The sequence below is a fragment of the Nipponia nippon genome, unplaced genomic scaffold (genome assembly GCF_047370975.1).
Source record: "Nipponia nippon isolate SJK-2023a ecotype South Korea unplaced genomic scaffold, ASM4737097v1 scaffold_1, whole genome shotgun sequence".
Lineage (NCBI taxonomy): Eukaryota > Metazoa > Chordata > Aves > Pelecaniformes > Threskiornithidae > Nipponia > Nipponia nippon.
The window spans coordinates 134,138,382-134,155,545 of NW_028262290.1; the positions used below are offsets into that span (position 1 = coordinate 134,138,382).

At 39.7% G+C, this 17,164-nt stretch overlaps 1 protein-coding gene across 4 annotated transcripts in view; it reads right to left on the reverse strand.

The window, feature by feature from the left end:
- The window catches only part of HDAC9 (histone deacetylase 9), a 491,942-nt gene that overhangs the window by 468,603 nt on the left and 6,175 nt on the right, over nucleotides 1–17,164 (reverse strand). The window contains exon 1 of one of the 4 annotated variants that reach the window (XM_087773600.1): nucleotides 3,467–3,553. The exons of 2 other annotated variants lie outside the window; for them this stretch is intronic. In XM_087773600.1, coding sequence (XP_087629726.1) covers nucleotides 3,467–3,480 — 14 coding nt within the window. In that variant the 5' untranslated portion in view covers nucleotides 3,481–3,553. Of the gene's footprint in view, nucleotides 1–3,466; nucleotides 3,554–17,164 lie in introns of those variants that run through there. One more of the 4 variants, XM_087773670.1, reaches the window with a different exon arrangement.

The window sequence follows — 17,164 nt, forward strand, 5'->3', positions numbered from 1 at the left end:
GAGTGTTTCCACCAGTCTACTTCTTTCAGATGCTTGCTTTAATTTTTTTCCCTGCTTAGTGTTTTCTCAGGGATAACAGAGTGTGCGGCTATTACCAATAAAACCAGAAAGTTCCATCTACACATACTTTTAGGTGCATTCAGCAAAATAGCAAAGATAAGAATTGTTTTATGTTTGCACACTAAGAATATGCAATTCCAAAGACCATGTTGTTGGGGGTGGAGGGCTCCCCCCACATTGGAAATCTAATCCACACACTGTGTCAGAACTGACCTGCAATCTCTCTTATTGATGGCACAAGGAAAAAAATACTACAGTAATATTTAAGAGAGAAGGGAATTAAGGATTCCTGCTGATAAAAGATATTAAACACAACCTGCAAACACAGCTTATGTGAAATTAATCTGTGAAATACTAAGACAAAAAAAAAGAAAGTTGGGAAACTTGAATTAATTAACACCATACCTTACTCGCATCAAGCCAAGGTTTCATTGGTACTACTCAAGATCTTAGGCTCCCACTGTGAAAAAGTTGAGGGGTGGGAAGGAAAGAAATAAAAAACTACTTCTAATGTTTTCTAGAAGCCCTTGTGCCCACAAGCAGAATACTCCAGCTATAGAAGAAAGCAGAACAGCACAGTTTGCTGACAGAGAGCTTGCAGTCTAGCTGCACGCCCTCTCCAAATCAGCCACATCCTATAGTGAAGTGGTAGGTGGGACCCAGCATGGTCTCCTGCCTGCAAACTTCTCCAGAGCACCCGCAGGCTAGATCTTGTGCTTGTTAGACACGTGAATATTCTGGTGCGCAGCCCATAACATGAGGAAGGCTGGTCACCTTATTTTGGTCAGGTGAAAGAAGCAGGTCTGGATAGGTAAGCCGAGAAGTAGAAGAACGCAAGAATAGGACACACAAAGGAAATCAACCCTCAGCACATGTGTCTAATAGACTTCTGTCTTCCATCTAGAAAGACACATTAAGAGTCGCCAAAAAGAAAAATTATTCTCCTTCTGGTTTGCACACCATTCTTGGACAATTTGGTCCAGAAAAAACAGCATTTAGATTTTTGCTTTCTAAGTTAACCTAGACATTGTGTGGCTCCATTCCTCCACCTGTGCTACAGCCTGCTCCCTTTCTCCGTCCCTTTAAATACACCGGCAGCACTGAGCAAGTAGCATTTACATCAGCAAAGCTCTCTCTCATTCAGACACTTTTACCACTAAAACTGTTCTTCTACACGCTGAACGAGTTAAATTTTACTGTCAATATTTTGGAAAGCTTCTTGTGGTTTGGGTCAACTATCTGAAATCCTAAATTTCTTAGTCTATCATTACATCAAGTCAATACCTAATTAACTTGGTGAGTGGAAAAGAAACTCAAGACTTCAAGGAAAATAAGCATTATACACAGGTTTCTTGAAAAAGAAAAAAAAAAAAAAGAAAAAGAAAAAAAGGTTACAGGGAATAGCAGCCTTTATTCTTCAGCAACACATTGCCTTCGTATCACTTTCAGGTATTCAGTAGCAATCCACTTGTTTTGAAACCAAAAATAGTTCTAATGCCATTTCAAGTTTCCTACATAAAAGCTCTCTTGAGATGAGGACACAACAGAATACTGGACATACTTAGGCCTACTTGTAGGGAGTTTTTCTTAACCATCTCTTCTTCTATAGCATTGCCTCCTCTCCAGTTCACCCACTGTAAAATCATAGCGGCTTTTTGATCCTCAATCCTCTTCATTTATCCCATACCTCCTAGTCTCTTGTCATTTACATGATAACCTGCTGCAGTCAGAGACCTCTTCCAACCTCCAATTCTTCTGAAAATACCTTTAGGAATATTCAGTGGAGTATCTGCACAAATAGGACTAAAGAATAGCTTACAGAGATCTCTGAGGTCCTTTCACTGCCCGCAACTGGTACTCCAGAAGTCAAAGACATGACCAACGCTCCGAGATGTAGCTGGTACTCAGTAACTGCTATCAACAGTTCCAAAGCTTTTTTCAACACCAATTCTTCCAGCGATCAAACCCACTCTGCCTGGGATTGCCACATCACTCGACTGAACACTGGGCTGGTCACACAGGTTACTTTGATTATGGTAGAACAGTAGATAGTCAGACTAAAATTGTGCCAAAAGCATAAACAATGGAGCAGCTTGGAATGAAAGAATTTACTCTGGTTCTCCTGTTCAGACACACTAAATCCACTTTTCATACATTATTGGTTAATTACATTACTCTTACGTGCTCCAATCATTTGCAGCACAGTAAGTTAAAATCAATCTCTTTATTTCTATATTCCATTTTCCCATATTTCCCACATCTTCTTCCATACTATACATACTGCCTGTTGCGTTGACTTACTTTAGCCCTTCAAGGGAGTCTGCTTAGTATTAATTCAAACTTGACTAATTTTTGGAAAGGGTCAGTGTGCTCATTACAGGTTATTCTATTCACAATGCTGTGGTCTTTATCTGCCTCTTGGGATTCATTAACTGCATTTATGCAACTGTGAACACATTTACAATGCATGTTCTTTGTAAGATGTAAAGACCTGATCTAACAAGGGCAAACTTTGTCCCAAGCCATCCAAAAAACGATCAATGAAACTAATCATGAACATGAAGTTAGGCACATACCTTACTTTTCCCACCCAAAAAAGCAGCACAGCATAATCATAGAAAAGAAAAAAAAAGTCAGGCCCTTATTCAATTACAGTGCAATATTTGACTCCCATTTTGCCCCAAGTGCTGCTAAGAAGAAACAGAAAAGTAATTGCTGACGCACCTGTGTCACGTAAGAAAAGGAAGGACAAGTTTAATATCTGAAATGCACTGGCTAACGACACCAAAAAAGGAACTGATTTAGTCTCAAAAAAAAAAAAAAAAAACAAAAAAAAAAAACCCAACCCAAACCCATGCTTAAATGCAATTACATCTCGCTAGCACTTAAAAACATAGTTTGTAAACTGACTGTTACAAATATTCTGATTAGGTTAATAATGAATACTTAAAAGATACATTCAGAACATAGAAAAAAACTGAGCCTGTTACTACCAACACCATTAAAGACCTAATCAGTATATCAGGGTTGTATCAAGCTCAGAAACTTCTGAGTTAACACTATGATTAAAAACAAAAGAAAAAAAAAATAAAACCATTTCAGCTCTCAACATACTGAAATGCTCGAGATCAGGTCCTACATTGTAATATGTATTTGAAACATACACAGGGCTAAAATGCAGTCTTTTCAGATAAGAGCTAGCTTGAACTGGTAACATCTCCAAGTTCAATAGTTCTCTGTACACTCCATCTTACAACAAAGTAACTCTCCTGCTAAGCACCTGTACTAAGTCTGGACACTTAAACCTGATTCTTCCAGCATCTCACAGCTCCACATCCCCACAACAATATCAAAATATTCTTCAAACATAATTAACGAAAAAATTAGCCTATCTCTCAAAACTTACATTTTCACGCTCATTTTAGACCCATCCTCTCAAAACAGCCCCCAAGCCAGCTACCATCAACTCAGCCTTTCTCCTATACAAGTCATCACCCTACTACTCAGGTGCTCCCTCTCATCACCTTAATTTGCCCATCTACTCATCATGCCCCAGGTGCCAACATTACCACCAATCTTTTGTGTCAGCTTTCCCTCTAAATTTACAGATTTCCTCATATCTTAACCATTTTCTCTGATCTCATTACAGAGCCTCAGCAACTACCTTGCCAATGTACATCTTTGTTTACACAACTTTAGTGTTACCCACAATCAATTAATTTTAATATTTTTCTTCCTCAGATCAAGCTTCAACAACTTTCTAAAATTCCTTTCTCTACTGGCACATTCCCACTCACAGATGATACGCACCCTACTGGTTGAGTGTCCCAGGTGTTCACCCAGCGCCACCTTCAACCTGTGCTTCTCTAATCAGCTTGGATCAAGATAATATTTTGCCTGGTTATCTGTCAACCTATGTCAATCTATGGCATAGGAATGAATCTGTACATTCCTGCAATTCCTCTTCAGATACCTGCCTATATACTTATTTTTATTTGCCAATAATATAACAAAGATAGTCTTGTTTAGATGTGCCCCTCAGCCATCAATCCAATTATTCTGATTTTTAAAAATCCTCTTTTCAACACTGCCCACTGATGTCACCACATTCTATCATTTGCCTTCCCCCATCTACAGTTTTTTTCTTTGACTACAGCACTTCCACTGTTGCTGAAACACAAGAATGTCAAAGGGTTCCTTCATCTCATATGAGTCATATTCATCACTAAGACTCAAAGAAAATGCATAAAAGAAAATTGAAACTCACAAAATAAATCTAAGAGCTTTGCTATCCAGGCAATGTGTCATCATTGTTTTCTTCAAAAGGTCTTTGTGGATTGAAAACACAGAAAAAATTCTCAATCTGTGCAATCTTCGCTTTAGCTAAAACCCTAGCTCTCTACCAAAATAATTAGAGAAAACATTTAACCTCTCTACATTTAAAAAAAAAAAAAATCACTGAGCAAGTGTTCAAAGACTACTACTATAATCAAACTGACAGGAAAAGATCAAAACCAACAGGGTAAGCATCTTTAAATTTAGGCAGGTACAGTACTACTTCTACAGAGCACTGAAGCCTAGTATCTGTCACAGATACTTTGAAAAGTATCAGTGCTTCATTTTGCTTGGAGTACTTCATTGTGTGTTTTGCAGGACCAAATTCTAAATTACGAAATCGAAACTTGAAAGGAACAAACTTCAGAGTATAGGACTAGATTTAACAGACGCGTGTATTTCTGATAACATCCAACTCACAGTATGGATCTATATATGAAATTTAGTTACTGACTATAACCTGCTCACTGCATTCCATTTGCTGGTGCTAGGTGTGTGACACCTTTCCTCTATGTTAGTCAGCATTTAAAATAAATGTGAAAATAAATGAAAAATAAATTGTACAGACAAGAAATTAAGTTCTGTACATACTGTATGTATGTACAAATATATTGTATTCAATAACATTGCATGTATGTATTGTAATAATGTATTTCATTCTTTTCACAAAATTGCCACACCACATGCTTTAATAAATAGCAGCTTAAAATTTTTATTTAGCAAAAGTGGCTTTGCTGAACACTGTTTTAAGTATACTTTACTACTGAGTCCATTACTTTCAATTACATTAATTTGATTTTAAAAGGGTATGACATGTATTCTAGAAAGAAAGAAGTCCAGTTTAAAGCCCTGTGAAATAAATCAAGTGAAAAGGGTCCAGTATTCAAAATTGCAGGTATCTAAACATTTCTACAGAAAATACTGTGTTTAAGAATTCTAAGACAAAAAATCTTCATGGCTCATAGAAGCACCTGGAGAGAAAAGTAAAATCTCTATGAGAATTTAAGCCACAAACACTAGAAAAGTAATCCCACTCAGTGCGACAAGGACTCATCAGAGGTACAACTGTGATATAAAGACAAAATGCCATGGAAACTATTCTAGGGAAGAGTGACCACAGCATGGGTGCTTTTACAGTCCATTCAAGAAACTACACAGCAGGAATGAGAAATGAGTTGGGAGAAAGAGAAGGATTTCTAAAACAGGTAGTTTGAAAGAGGAATTTGAAAAACAAAGTTGTATTTTTGAAAAAGCATTCATCCAAAAAATTAAAAGTTCACTTGGAGGAAAGAGGTAAAGAACTACTTTTTTTTTCATCTGGTTGTATGCTTACTGTTAATTTCATAGGTGAATTTTCCCTTACGAATGTGTGAAAACAGTTAAGAAGAACCAAGAACCATGAATTACTGTTTATTTTAAGAGTCTTAAATAATTTAGATGCATAAGCCTGACAAGCCCAGAAAGCTTTGGGCTGTCACTTATCTATGCCAATTTTAAAAGCTGAGCCGAGGTCCTTTTTCACATTATAACCTGTCTTCATATCTACATTTGATGGTGTATCTAATCTAAATGAGATCTGACAGAAGGGATCCATAAATGCCAGAGGAAGAAGGATGAATTGTTATGATCACTCTGAACAGAGAGAAGAAGTGACCTCTTCAAGCGATAGCAGTGTACTTCCCCTTAGAGCTGCAGAGAAGCAGCAGTGCGATTAACAAGTTCTTCACTGATGTCTTTATGGATGCGAGACTTTCTGTAGCACTTGCTGAATACTCTCTGTCCACCTACTTCCTCAAATGTTCAATTCGGGAAGAAATATGTTGGTATCATTTAAAAGGCAACCTTCTAGGAAAAACATTCAAGGAACAAGCTAAAAAATGTTTGTTGCCACATTGCCAAGCTATCATATCTCACCCTCCCCTTAGCAAGCCTCTATCAAAGCTTGTGTGTGAAAATTCGAGAAGCAGCCATTTCATTTCTAAAGGAAATCCCCTGGCACAAGTCAGGGTGGTGCAGATTATACAGCACTGGGGAGATCGGGGAGCCACATGTGACCACACTTGGAAGGCCACATGTGGATGTATAACTGTGCTACCAGTAAAATTTCATGGTCATATGTCAGGACCATGAATAATGTCAGGTACTCCAGGAGAAGGAAACATTCTAAGTTGAAGTTTTTAAAAAAGTTCAGTATCCAGAAACTGTGAGCACTATCCTGGGCTTCCTGCAACATCTGCCCCTTCCATGAAGCTCTATATAAAACATTCAGAGGCTGCCACCAACCCTGGTAGTGTATCCTAGGGGCACCTTCAGTGAAGTGCCAGAATAATCTCCAGACAACGTCTCCTGCCTCAGGACCTTCTCCCAGACCCATACCAGAGGCACAGCCTAGAAATAAATCCTCAGATCGCTCAGACAAGTTTCCTGGATCTCACTGACTTCCCCTACGACACTGAGGAAGAACTAGATTAAGTTTGTGTCTACAGCTACTAATTTTGCCAGTTAGACAGAAAGGAAGTGCAAGGATAAAGATATATGGGTTCTGCCTAGAGGACACGTGCTCTTTTAGGTATTTGCCAGACAACCTGCCCAAGCAGTAAAAACATGGAAGCTGACACCTGAAGAAGTCAGAACTGTCCCTTCCCACTCATCACCCCAAAACTTGTTCTTACATGAAAATCACCTCAGAGAAGCCAAAGTTCTAGGCTAGATACATGTACAGGTAACTTAATCTGATTCAGCAGAAGAGAAAGCCAGATGTGATAAGCTATATACCCCACCCACTTGCCAGTCCCCAGAACTGGGGGAATTCAGACCTCTCTTACCACCCGTATCTGACAGGAGAAGCTGTGAGCTGTTACATACAACCATCCCCCAGCTGCAGAACAAGAGGGAAACAAGGACTTCTAACTCCACCATGCAAGGCAGGCAACGAAGCCCTGCACTGAAGCACCACCGTGACCTCCCGAGTACAGCTCTAGAGACTCCAGTTCTCCCAACATTCTTGTTCTCTACTGGAACTGCCTGCCTGCAGCTCAGTAGACACCTAACTACTTAAGAAATGCCAAACAGGAAAACTTCTTAAACAGCAGGACCTCCAGGCTTGATTTCAGACCAAACACAGCTGTCCCGCTTCTAGCACTGCTATGTCAGCTCTCTCCTGGATATGGCTGGGACAGATCATCAAGTGAAGCAGTGTTCTCATAAAGAGAGAGAGCACACGCCTGCTACTTTCAAGTGTCCACTCCAGTCTGAAGGAGGGGGACTTGAATCAAGAGTGTCTTGATCTACTTATTCAGCTCAGTCTAGAAACACACAAAATAAAGATGGAGCATTACCAAGTTGCTTTAAACCATTTTTTCTCTAGGTCCCCTATCCAGGATGTATTTCACAGTCTGCAAAGCCAAGGATCATAACTACTGTCTCCAGACACCAGCTCACTCCCCTCTATCTTAAACACACCAGAATTGTCCAGAATTGTGTTCTGTAAGCTAGTGATCATTTGTACACTAAACAATGATGGGATGCTGCTTGAGCTTCACTGTTTTCAGTCTATCAAGCCTGTGTTGCTTTGATTCTCATCTCCTTCCTGCCATCAAAGGCTGGCTACGTGGAGTCATTCTCCTGGCCTTTAGCTGGAGTTTCATGAAAGCTGGACAAGAAGCATTAGAAGTTGCAGGCAGAGCTGAATGGGGTGGCTGCTGCATGTCTTGCGACTTGGAAGAATCCAGTCAGGGTTTCTGTGATTTGGATGCTGAGCATGGCAGGACTTGTCTCGGGAAAAGATGAGCTCTTCTTTTTCCTTATCCTCCCACGAGTTGTCCCTCTTGATTCTGAGTCACTAAGAGGCCTGTACTCCAAAATTTTGCATTTTTCAGGCCAGGAAAAGGGAAAACATTGGGATAAGACTTGTCCATGCTGGTTGCCTATGGTTCATAGAGAGCTTTGTGTTTAGAGCTGTGAGACAGGCTGGGACTCAGGCTGCCATGGAGACTGGGAAAAAGCTGTGGGGAAAAATACAGGGAAAGAAAACATCCTTACTCACAAGAGGAGGCACCATCATGTTTAAGGTCTTGTACCAGCATAGAATGTATCAATATTGCCTCAGTGTATGCCCTTTAGTGTGTATAGATAATACCACTGTGACTACTCATTACTACATAGCCACTAGGTCAGTATACCAGCCAGCTGTTTTCCCTGGGTAACGTGCTTCTTCTCATCATTGTTTTAACCAGCTAGTCTACAATGGGTTTGAGAAGAGACCATGCACGCAGGCACCTTGCAATATTCCTGGACTCCAGACCCTTCTCTATGGGATATGGTGCAGTGGAGTAATCAGAAGATGGAAGAAAAAAAGTAGAAAATTAATTGAATTGCTGGATAATATTGCCAGCACCTTGCATGCTTGAGAATGCTTAGACATCTAGATGAGCTTACAGAGTGATGCAATGGCTTGGGATGTAGGCCTGAGCATCTAGAGGATATAAAGTTGTACACATAAGGAAATTAGTCCTATAACCAAGAGCAATTTGCTCTTTAGTTTTAAAGTGGCACCTAACATTTCTCTGTGCAGGAAGATGAATCCCAGCCTTCACAAGCAATCATGGATAAAACTCTATCTGCTTAGACACAGCCACAGCATTCCACTTTATCTAAATAGTATTTATGCCCACTTGTCCTGGTTTCAGCTGAGATAGAGTTAATTTTCTTCCTACTAGCTGGTATACCACTGTGTTTTGGATTTAGTATGAGAATAATGTTGATAACACACTGATGTTTTGGTTCTTGCTGTGTGGAGTTTACACTAGCCAAGGACTTTTCAGCTTCTTGTGCTCTGCCAGGTGCATAAGAAGCTGGGAGGGAGCACAGCCAGGACAGCTGAGCCAGACTGGCCAAAGGGGCTATCCCATACCATATGACATCATGCTCAGTACATAAGCTGGGGGAAGAAGAAGGAAGGGGGGGACGTTTGGAGTGATGGTTTTTGTTTTCCCAAGTAACCATTACGTGTGATGGAGCCCTGCTTTCCTGGGGATGGCTGAACACCTGCCTGCCGATGGGAAGTAGTGAATGAATTCCTTGCTTTGCTTTGCTTGCATGTGTGGCTTTTGCTTTACCTATTAAACTGTCTTTATCTCAACCCACGAGTTTTCTCACTTTTACTCTTCTGATTCTCTCCCCCATCCCACCGGGGGGGAGTGAGCGAGTGGCTGGGTGGTGCTTAGTTGCTGGCTGGGGTTAAACCACGACACCACTGGACACAGTAATTAGAGGGTTACTGAAATCTGAACAAACATTCTTTCTGCATGAATCATGCAGAAAATGTCCTCCTTTGCTACTGAAACAGCAGATTGAAATTGACTGCATTTAACCTTCTTGTAGAGAGGAATGGAGAGTTTAGCCTTCTCTCATAGGTGAGGCCACAGCTTCTTCATAAAAAAATTAGGTGTTAAGTGCCTTCTCTCCTTCAGCTTCTTTACTTCAGTTATTCAGTTGACTCCAAATTGTCTCCAGTGCTTATACACAAGGCTGTAATTACCTTCTGTGTGCCAGCAATAAGAAAAAAGGGAAAATACACCCCATTCTAATACAAAATGGCAGATTTTACAACCTGGAGGGCTCTTCTGTTGATCCTTTTTCATTCCAGGAATTATGCACTGAATAGTGAATAACTTCTATTTTATTATTAAATCTAGTTTATTTCCATTGGGACGTGAAAGATGACTCCTTCTAATCAGAATTAGGCCTTCAAAAAATCAAGAAACAATCAGGCTTCACTATTATTTGATGCTATTGCCTATTCAGGCATAAATTATTCAACTCTGTATATCCTATAAATTTCCAGCACAATGGGAATACGGGTATTCAAATAACAAAAATGTGATTATTTTTTTTTTCCCCACTTTGAGACTCTCTTCATTAGCTCTTTCAATATTTATCTGGTCACGATATATCTTACAGCTATGTGAAAGGGATGTTTTCCTTCCACGGTATATAAGGTGTTGGTACGACCCTTGCTATGACTCTTGATCAAGTGAGAGAGAGAAAAAAAATGAGACTCTCTGGAACAGATCCAAGATACCATGCCATGGAGAACAGTTCTGTAGTGACCCCTTCTTGCAGCTTCCAGGGTGAAGTTAGAGGCAGGATGGAGATGAAGAGTTCTTTGATTACATATTCACTTCCTACTGCTCCCAGGTGATACTTCCCTGTCAGTGACGTTGCTTGGCTCTGAGTATTTCCTAGTTGTCATCAGCCAGCATGATCTTGACTAATCCAGTTGCCTGTGTTAGCCCTTATATCCAAGTCCAAAGCCTCCATCTGCTTCCCAGAAATATTCACTTCCATTTAAATCATTAAGATTTTACTGGCTTTATTTTCACGTGCAATTCTTAGGATGAAAGTTATTTTTTCTCCTTTTACTACAGAACTGCAATAAAATAGGCAAAGCTTCTATTAATTTTTGGATGCATTGCAAAAGAAAAATCAATGTAAAGTGAAACAACAGAATTGCAATTTATTACTACTAGGAAACGGGAACCACAGCACTGAGTAACTAAACCAAAGAGCTTCCTCACCTATTCCAGATAAAAAAAAAATATTTTTCACTCCCTTAAACTTCCATTTATTTCTTCTGGCAGCACTGTTCTTAGTGTCTAATCAATACATTTCTTAAAGATGGATGCAGAATGAAACATAACTGGCTTCAAGCACCACTTGCTATGTAGCATCAATGCTTACTGCCCATATGCAGAGCATTACTTTGACTTTAAACAATTAACCAACTGGGAAATGGTTAGAACCATATGAATTCCTGATTAAGAGACAATTATTTCTTCAGCTACCTTCTACACAAAAATTATATCTACATTTGTAGTTCTAGTGATGCCACAGCCAACACTCTTCTATACCAGAGTAAACCTAGAGAATTCAGATGTAGCAGTTATCTTTCAAAACAGAAATACTATTATTAGTACCCTCTTTTTATAACAAAATACGAAACTTGTGTAATTCTGTACTACATAATAAAGTATTGTAATATATAATAAAATAAACCAGGTGAAAAACCTAGAGTTATACACCAATTACTCACATTAATCCTATGGCTTCCGTAGTAGTTTCTGACAAAAGCTTCCTGATCAAAATGGGTAATTTTCTTTGAACAGTGCTTAGTTTTTCCAGAAACTTAAATTTTACAGAAAAAGCTCCACAGAATTTACATTATGCTTCAGAGTTTTAAAAATCACACAAAGTATGAGAATCCAATTACTATTAAAATTCTGGGGACTGGATGACGATATGCAATTAGATTTAATTCAGTATAATTAGATTGAATCACTAGCTAACACATTTTCAACCTGATGCAAGTCAGAGTCGCATTTTATTTACCTTGATATGTGTCAGTAATATCAGCTCCGTTAATATCAGCACAGTTAATTATTCCTTTGCCTAACTGAAGCAGCAACATTAATGGAAAAAAGTCTGTCGATAAAAGAATAGCCTGCATATGAAAATCTGACGGATCATTGCACTGATGTTCAGTAACTGCTTTAAGGATGAAGTCATTGCCTTTGCTTTGATTTGTGTATGCTTAGCACATACTCCACAACCCTTTGCAATGTATGACTTAAAAAACCAAAAATGAACAAAACAAGATAAATAGATTAAACCCCAGTTCTGGCCTTGGCAATCTATGTAGCTCCCATTCACGTTTGAATATAACTATATACCATAAATGACAGACTTTGGTCTTTTCATTCTCTTGATTTTAACATATCTGGAGCAGGAAGCTATGTAATGTTGTTTTTCACAAAGGAGAGTAATACCCCAGCAACAGGGACCTGAAAAAGAAGCAATCATATGATGCTTTAAGAGAAATACTTTAGCTTACATATCACATAGCTAACCAATTTCATGCAAGAAAATCACCCTCCATCAGAGTAAGCAAGGAGAATTTAAAGTATTTTTTCAATCTAGCTTACTTTTCATTTGTTTTGATTATATTTCTGTGGCCTTAAAATATCATAGAATCATAGAATAGTTTAGGTCGGAAGGGACCTTTAAAGGTCATCTAGTCCAACCCCTCTGCAATGAGGAGGGACATCTACAACTAGATCACGTTGCTCAGAGCCCCATCCAACCTGACCTTGAAAGTTTCCAAGGATGGGGCATCTACCACCTCTCCGGGCAACCTGTTCCAGTGTTTCACCACCCTCACTGTAAAAAATTTCTTCCTTATAGCTAGTCTAAGTCTACCCTCTTTTAGTTTAAAACCATTACCCCTTGTCCTATTGCCTGCAGGCCCTACTAAAAAGTCTGTCCCCATCTTTCTTATAAGTACTGAAAGGCCACAATAAGGTCTCCCTGGAGCCTTCTCTTCTGCAGGTTGAAAAACCCCAACTCTCTCAGCCTTTCTTCATAGGAGAGGTGTTCCATCCCTCTGATCATTTTTGTGGCCATCCTCTGGACCTGCTGAACAGGTCCGTGTCCTTATGTTGGGGGCCCCAGAGCTGGACGCAGGACTCCAGGTGGGGTCTCACGAGACCAGAGTAGAAGGCAGGATCATCTCTCTCAGCCTGCTGGTCACACTTCTTTTGGTGCAGCCCAGGATACGGTTGGCATTCTGGGCTACAAGCACACATTGCTGGGTCATGTTGAGCTTCTCATCAACCGACATCCCCCAAGTCCTTCTCCACAGGGCTGCTCTCAATCCCTCCAACCCCCAGCCTGTATTGATACTGGGGGTTGCCTCAACCCAGGTGCAGGACCTTGCACTTGGCCTTGCTGAACCTCATGAGGTTCACACAGGCCCACTTCTTCAGCTAGTCCAGGTCCCTCTGGATGGCATCCCGTCCCTCAGGCGTGTTGACTGCACCACTCAGCTGGTGTCATCTGCAAACTTGCTGAGGGTGGACTCGATCCCACTGTCTATGTCACTGATGAACATATTAAACAGTATCGGTCCCAGCAGGGACCCCTAAGGGACACCACTTGTCACCGATCTCCATCTGGACATTGAGCCACTGACCACTACCCTCTGGATGCGACCATCCAACCAATTCCTCATCCACTGAACAGTCCACTTACCAAATCTGTATCTCTCCAATCTAGAGAGAAGGATGAAAAATATGCCTTTTCATTCTCTTTCCCGAAGTATTTATAATGAAATCACTGCAAATAATACATATCTTTTTTTCTTAACACAATAATGAATTTATTACATTGCTTCATTATCGATACAGATGTGTATTTTGATCTTTCTGACATTTCTATGCATAAAACCTAAGTTATGGTCCAACTGTCACCTGAAAAAGACAGACTCTCAGTTGTGTTTCCTGTCCTCTCTCCCAGCCCAGTCTCTTCTTACAAAGACAGCGATACAAACACTCCACAGAAATGAAAGGAGTGAGGAGAAATGATGCATACAGATTTCACAGGGGATAAACATCCCAGCAGCTCTCTCCAGAAGTATAGATAACCATTCTGAGGATGAGTAAATGGGAAGCTGGGTCATAAATGACACTTGATTTGTCACTACAAAGTCAATCAGCACTTCCACGTTTCTCACATGCAATGTATACAGACTCTCCATAAAAATTGCAGTGAAATTGTGGAAGCAGCTCTGTTGCTACTTTGTGGCCTAGAGAAAAAGGATTTCATTTGCCAGACACCCCAAAAAATTCTCCTACGCGTACCAGCACACTCTGTTTGCATATAATCAGAATACACTGAGGAAGCTACAAACTTTTATTTAGGCGCCACCAAGGAAAACTAGTGATAGAGGGGACAGAAGCATGCAGATATTCTGATGTAGGGAAAATGTACCTAGAGTGCATGCCAAAATCTGTTAAAATTATTTAAAGGTAATTGACAAAAGATGGCAAAGAAGAATCATCAAGAACTATTTTTGGTACGCTTCTGTAGCTCCTCCACTGCTTTGACGGTCTGTCTAAATTATATCAGCCTCTCTGGGTTACCCTAACGACTAAATGAGCACTTAACTGCTGCTAGCTGCAATCCCAACTTCCATGCTCTCTGCCATTTCTGCTCCTGGCTGGGAAAGAGATGACTATGCTACAGTCTTCCACAGTGCATGTCTTCAGTAGATCTGAACCTTAAAGAGAGCTTTCACAAGCTCTCCTTGTAATCGTATCTGTTTCTCCCAATACAAATAGCCCATCAAGAGGCGAAAATTTCATGTGCAAAGGTGATATCCTGACCTCATTACAGTCAATGGCAAAACTCCTCATAGGCAAGGAAAATCCTTGATTTTTTCAATCGAGGTCCTAACACGGTTAATATCAGTGTCCTCCTCAGCAAATTGTTTAGAAGGTGCTCATTCTATCACCTTCTTTTGAAATCTGCATTGTCTTCATCATTTGAATCAGTATCAATGTCATGCATTAGCACGAGGAAAAAGAATGACTGATCAGCTCGTAGAGGTCCTAAAACAAGTCTCATCACATTAATAAGCTGGTATTGCTCCAGTCATACATATCTCACTGAAATGCAGTAAAAACCTAGGCTTACACACCCTGTATCTTTTTCACTAGTTTCTGATGAAAGCTTCTTGACCAAAAAAAGCACTTACTAACTTCATTTTCCAATCAAAGGGAAGCTTTGAACTCTTTTGTTCCAAATGATTAAAAGATAACAATATTCAATAATATTTTCATATCAGGACTTCTTTCTTTTGGGGCGGGGGGGGGGGGGGGCAGTGGAGAGATTATAGCCAGATGGAGTGGGAGACAAGGTGTATGTGACGGCATACAATAAATGGAGATACTTCACATTCTTCCAAGAGACTTTGTGTAAGTAACCTGGATTTATTGAGAGCAGTTGAATATTGTCTTTGATGCTTACTTCATTCAGAGATCTTCATAAGAGACTAATATGTTCAAAATAGGAGAACTAGCACCTCTACAAGGTTTTACTCAGCTTTGCTTTGTTACATTATGTTCAACAGTGCTCTGTGTTCAGCACAAGTCATCCACCTTCAAGCACGGAATGTACACATGCAAAAGGAATGGATTGCTAGGCTGCTACTACAGATGGTATCTGTAAATTAAACATAGATATATCATTTATACATGAAAATACCTTTCTCCGACTTGTACCTTGGCTTGGATTCCCACCCAAACTATTCACTCTTGTCAGCTCTGTGGCCCTGATTGCCACAGGATTGCATCTCGACCACATCTTCACTCTGTTGCTGTTCATGAGATTGAACTTCAGTTCCCCACTGCTCCCTACTTATTCTGATTTTTATGGAAAGAAAACTGAGTACTCAGAGGCCAAAAAGGATCCTATGGCAACCTCCAGCTAGGACCCTGGTATGGATGATGGAGGTCAGCAGGGCAGACCTAACCCACATTAGAAGACTCTTTATAATCTGTTTTAGCTATTGATTATTATTTTCCATTTCAATTCAATTATCTTTCAATTTACAATGTTTTCAGAGAATATATAGAGTAGCTATTTATATCCCAAATAAAAAAAGCTTCAACTCCAATATGAAATATCAAAATTCCATATAATTAATAGTATGGCTTATTAATCAATGTTGGTTATATTGTCTACCAAAAGAGGAAACATAAAAGATTAAAGTGGTAACTGTATCTATTGTATATTGTCAGCATATTCCTCTAATTTTAAGCTACATATGAGCAACTGAATAGCTATATCTATGAATCAGGTAAAATGCCAACAATTTATACATTTTACACACTAAACACAGTTATGTGCATATGCTGCTTATTTTCCATTTGGAATTTAGTGTTTAAATTTTTTTTTCTTGGAAATCTTACATTCACGCCTGCAGTTCACCCACCTCTTGTCAAAGCAAGGTTTCAGTTCAATAGTTAGGCACCCTGGAGACTTAATGATAACTGTCAAAAACTTGAATAATTAGAGTTTTGTATAATTAAAAGCCTAGACATAGAGAATGTCTGTCATGTCATTTTCTTTGTATGCTTCTATAAAGGAGATACTTTAATGCATGTGAAGTGTTTTAAAATAAAATTCCAATGTCACATTACTTCCCTACTCCCAAATAACATGATTCAAGGACTTATCAGATAAGAACTATCAAATAAACTGTGTTTCTATGTAAGCTGCAATAACAAATTCTTAAAAGCACGTAATAGCTTGTATTCATTTTATGGCATCAAGACAGTACAGTTCTGCTCAATGCCTTATTCATGGATTTTCAGAATCTTGTGCTATATACTATTTGGTAGATTTACCAATATGAAGTTTTAGGGTTCCCCTTTACTCAAGCACTAGACCTCATCTAGAATACTGCATCCAGTTTTGGTGCTCCCAATAACTGAAAGATGCCTCCTCCTGAGTCCATCAAGACAGTCAGGGGCGGGAGCACTTGTCCTACGAGGAGAAGCTGAAAGAGCTGAGCTTGTTCAGCCTGGAGATGAGACAGCTTTAGCAAGGACCTAACATCAGCCTGCCAGTGCCTATGAGGAGGTTACCAACAAGACAGAGCCAGGCTCTTCACAGACATGCATGGCACAAGAACAAGAGACAGTAGTCATGAATTGAAACTAGGAGGTTATGACTCAACACAAAGAAGAAAGATTGCTATCAGGATAATTAAGTATTGGGTGTGATTGTCCAGAGAGGTTGTGGAATCTCTTTCCTTGGAGGTTTTCCAGACAGAATTGGACAAATCCCTAAGCAACATGGTCTTAATTCCATGTTGACTCTGCTTTGACCAAGAGGTTGGACTACAGACCTCCTAAGGTTCCTTCCAACT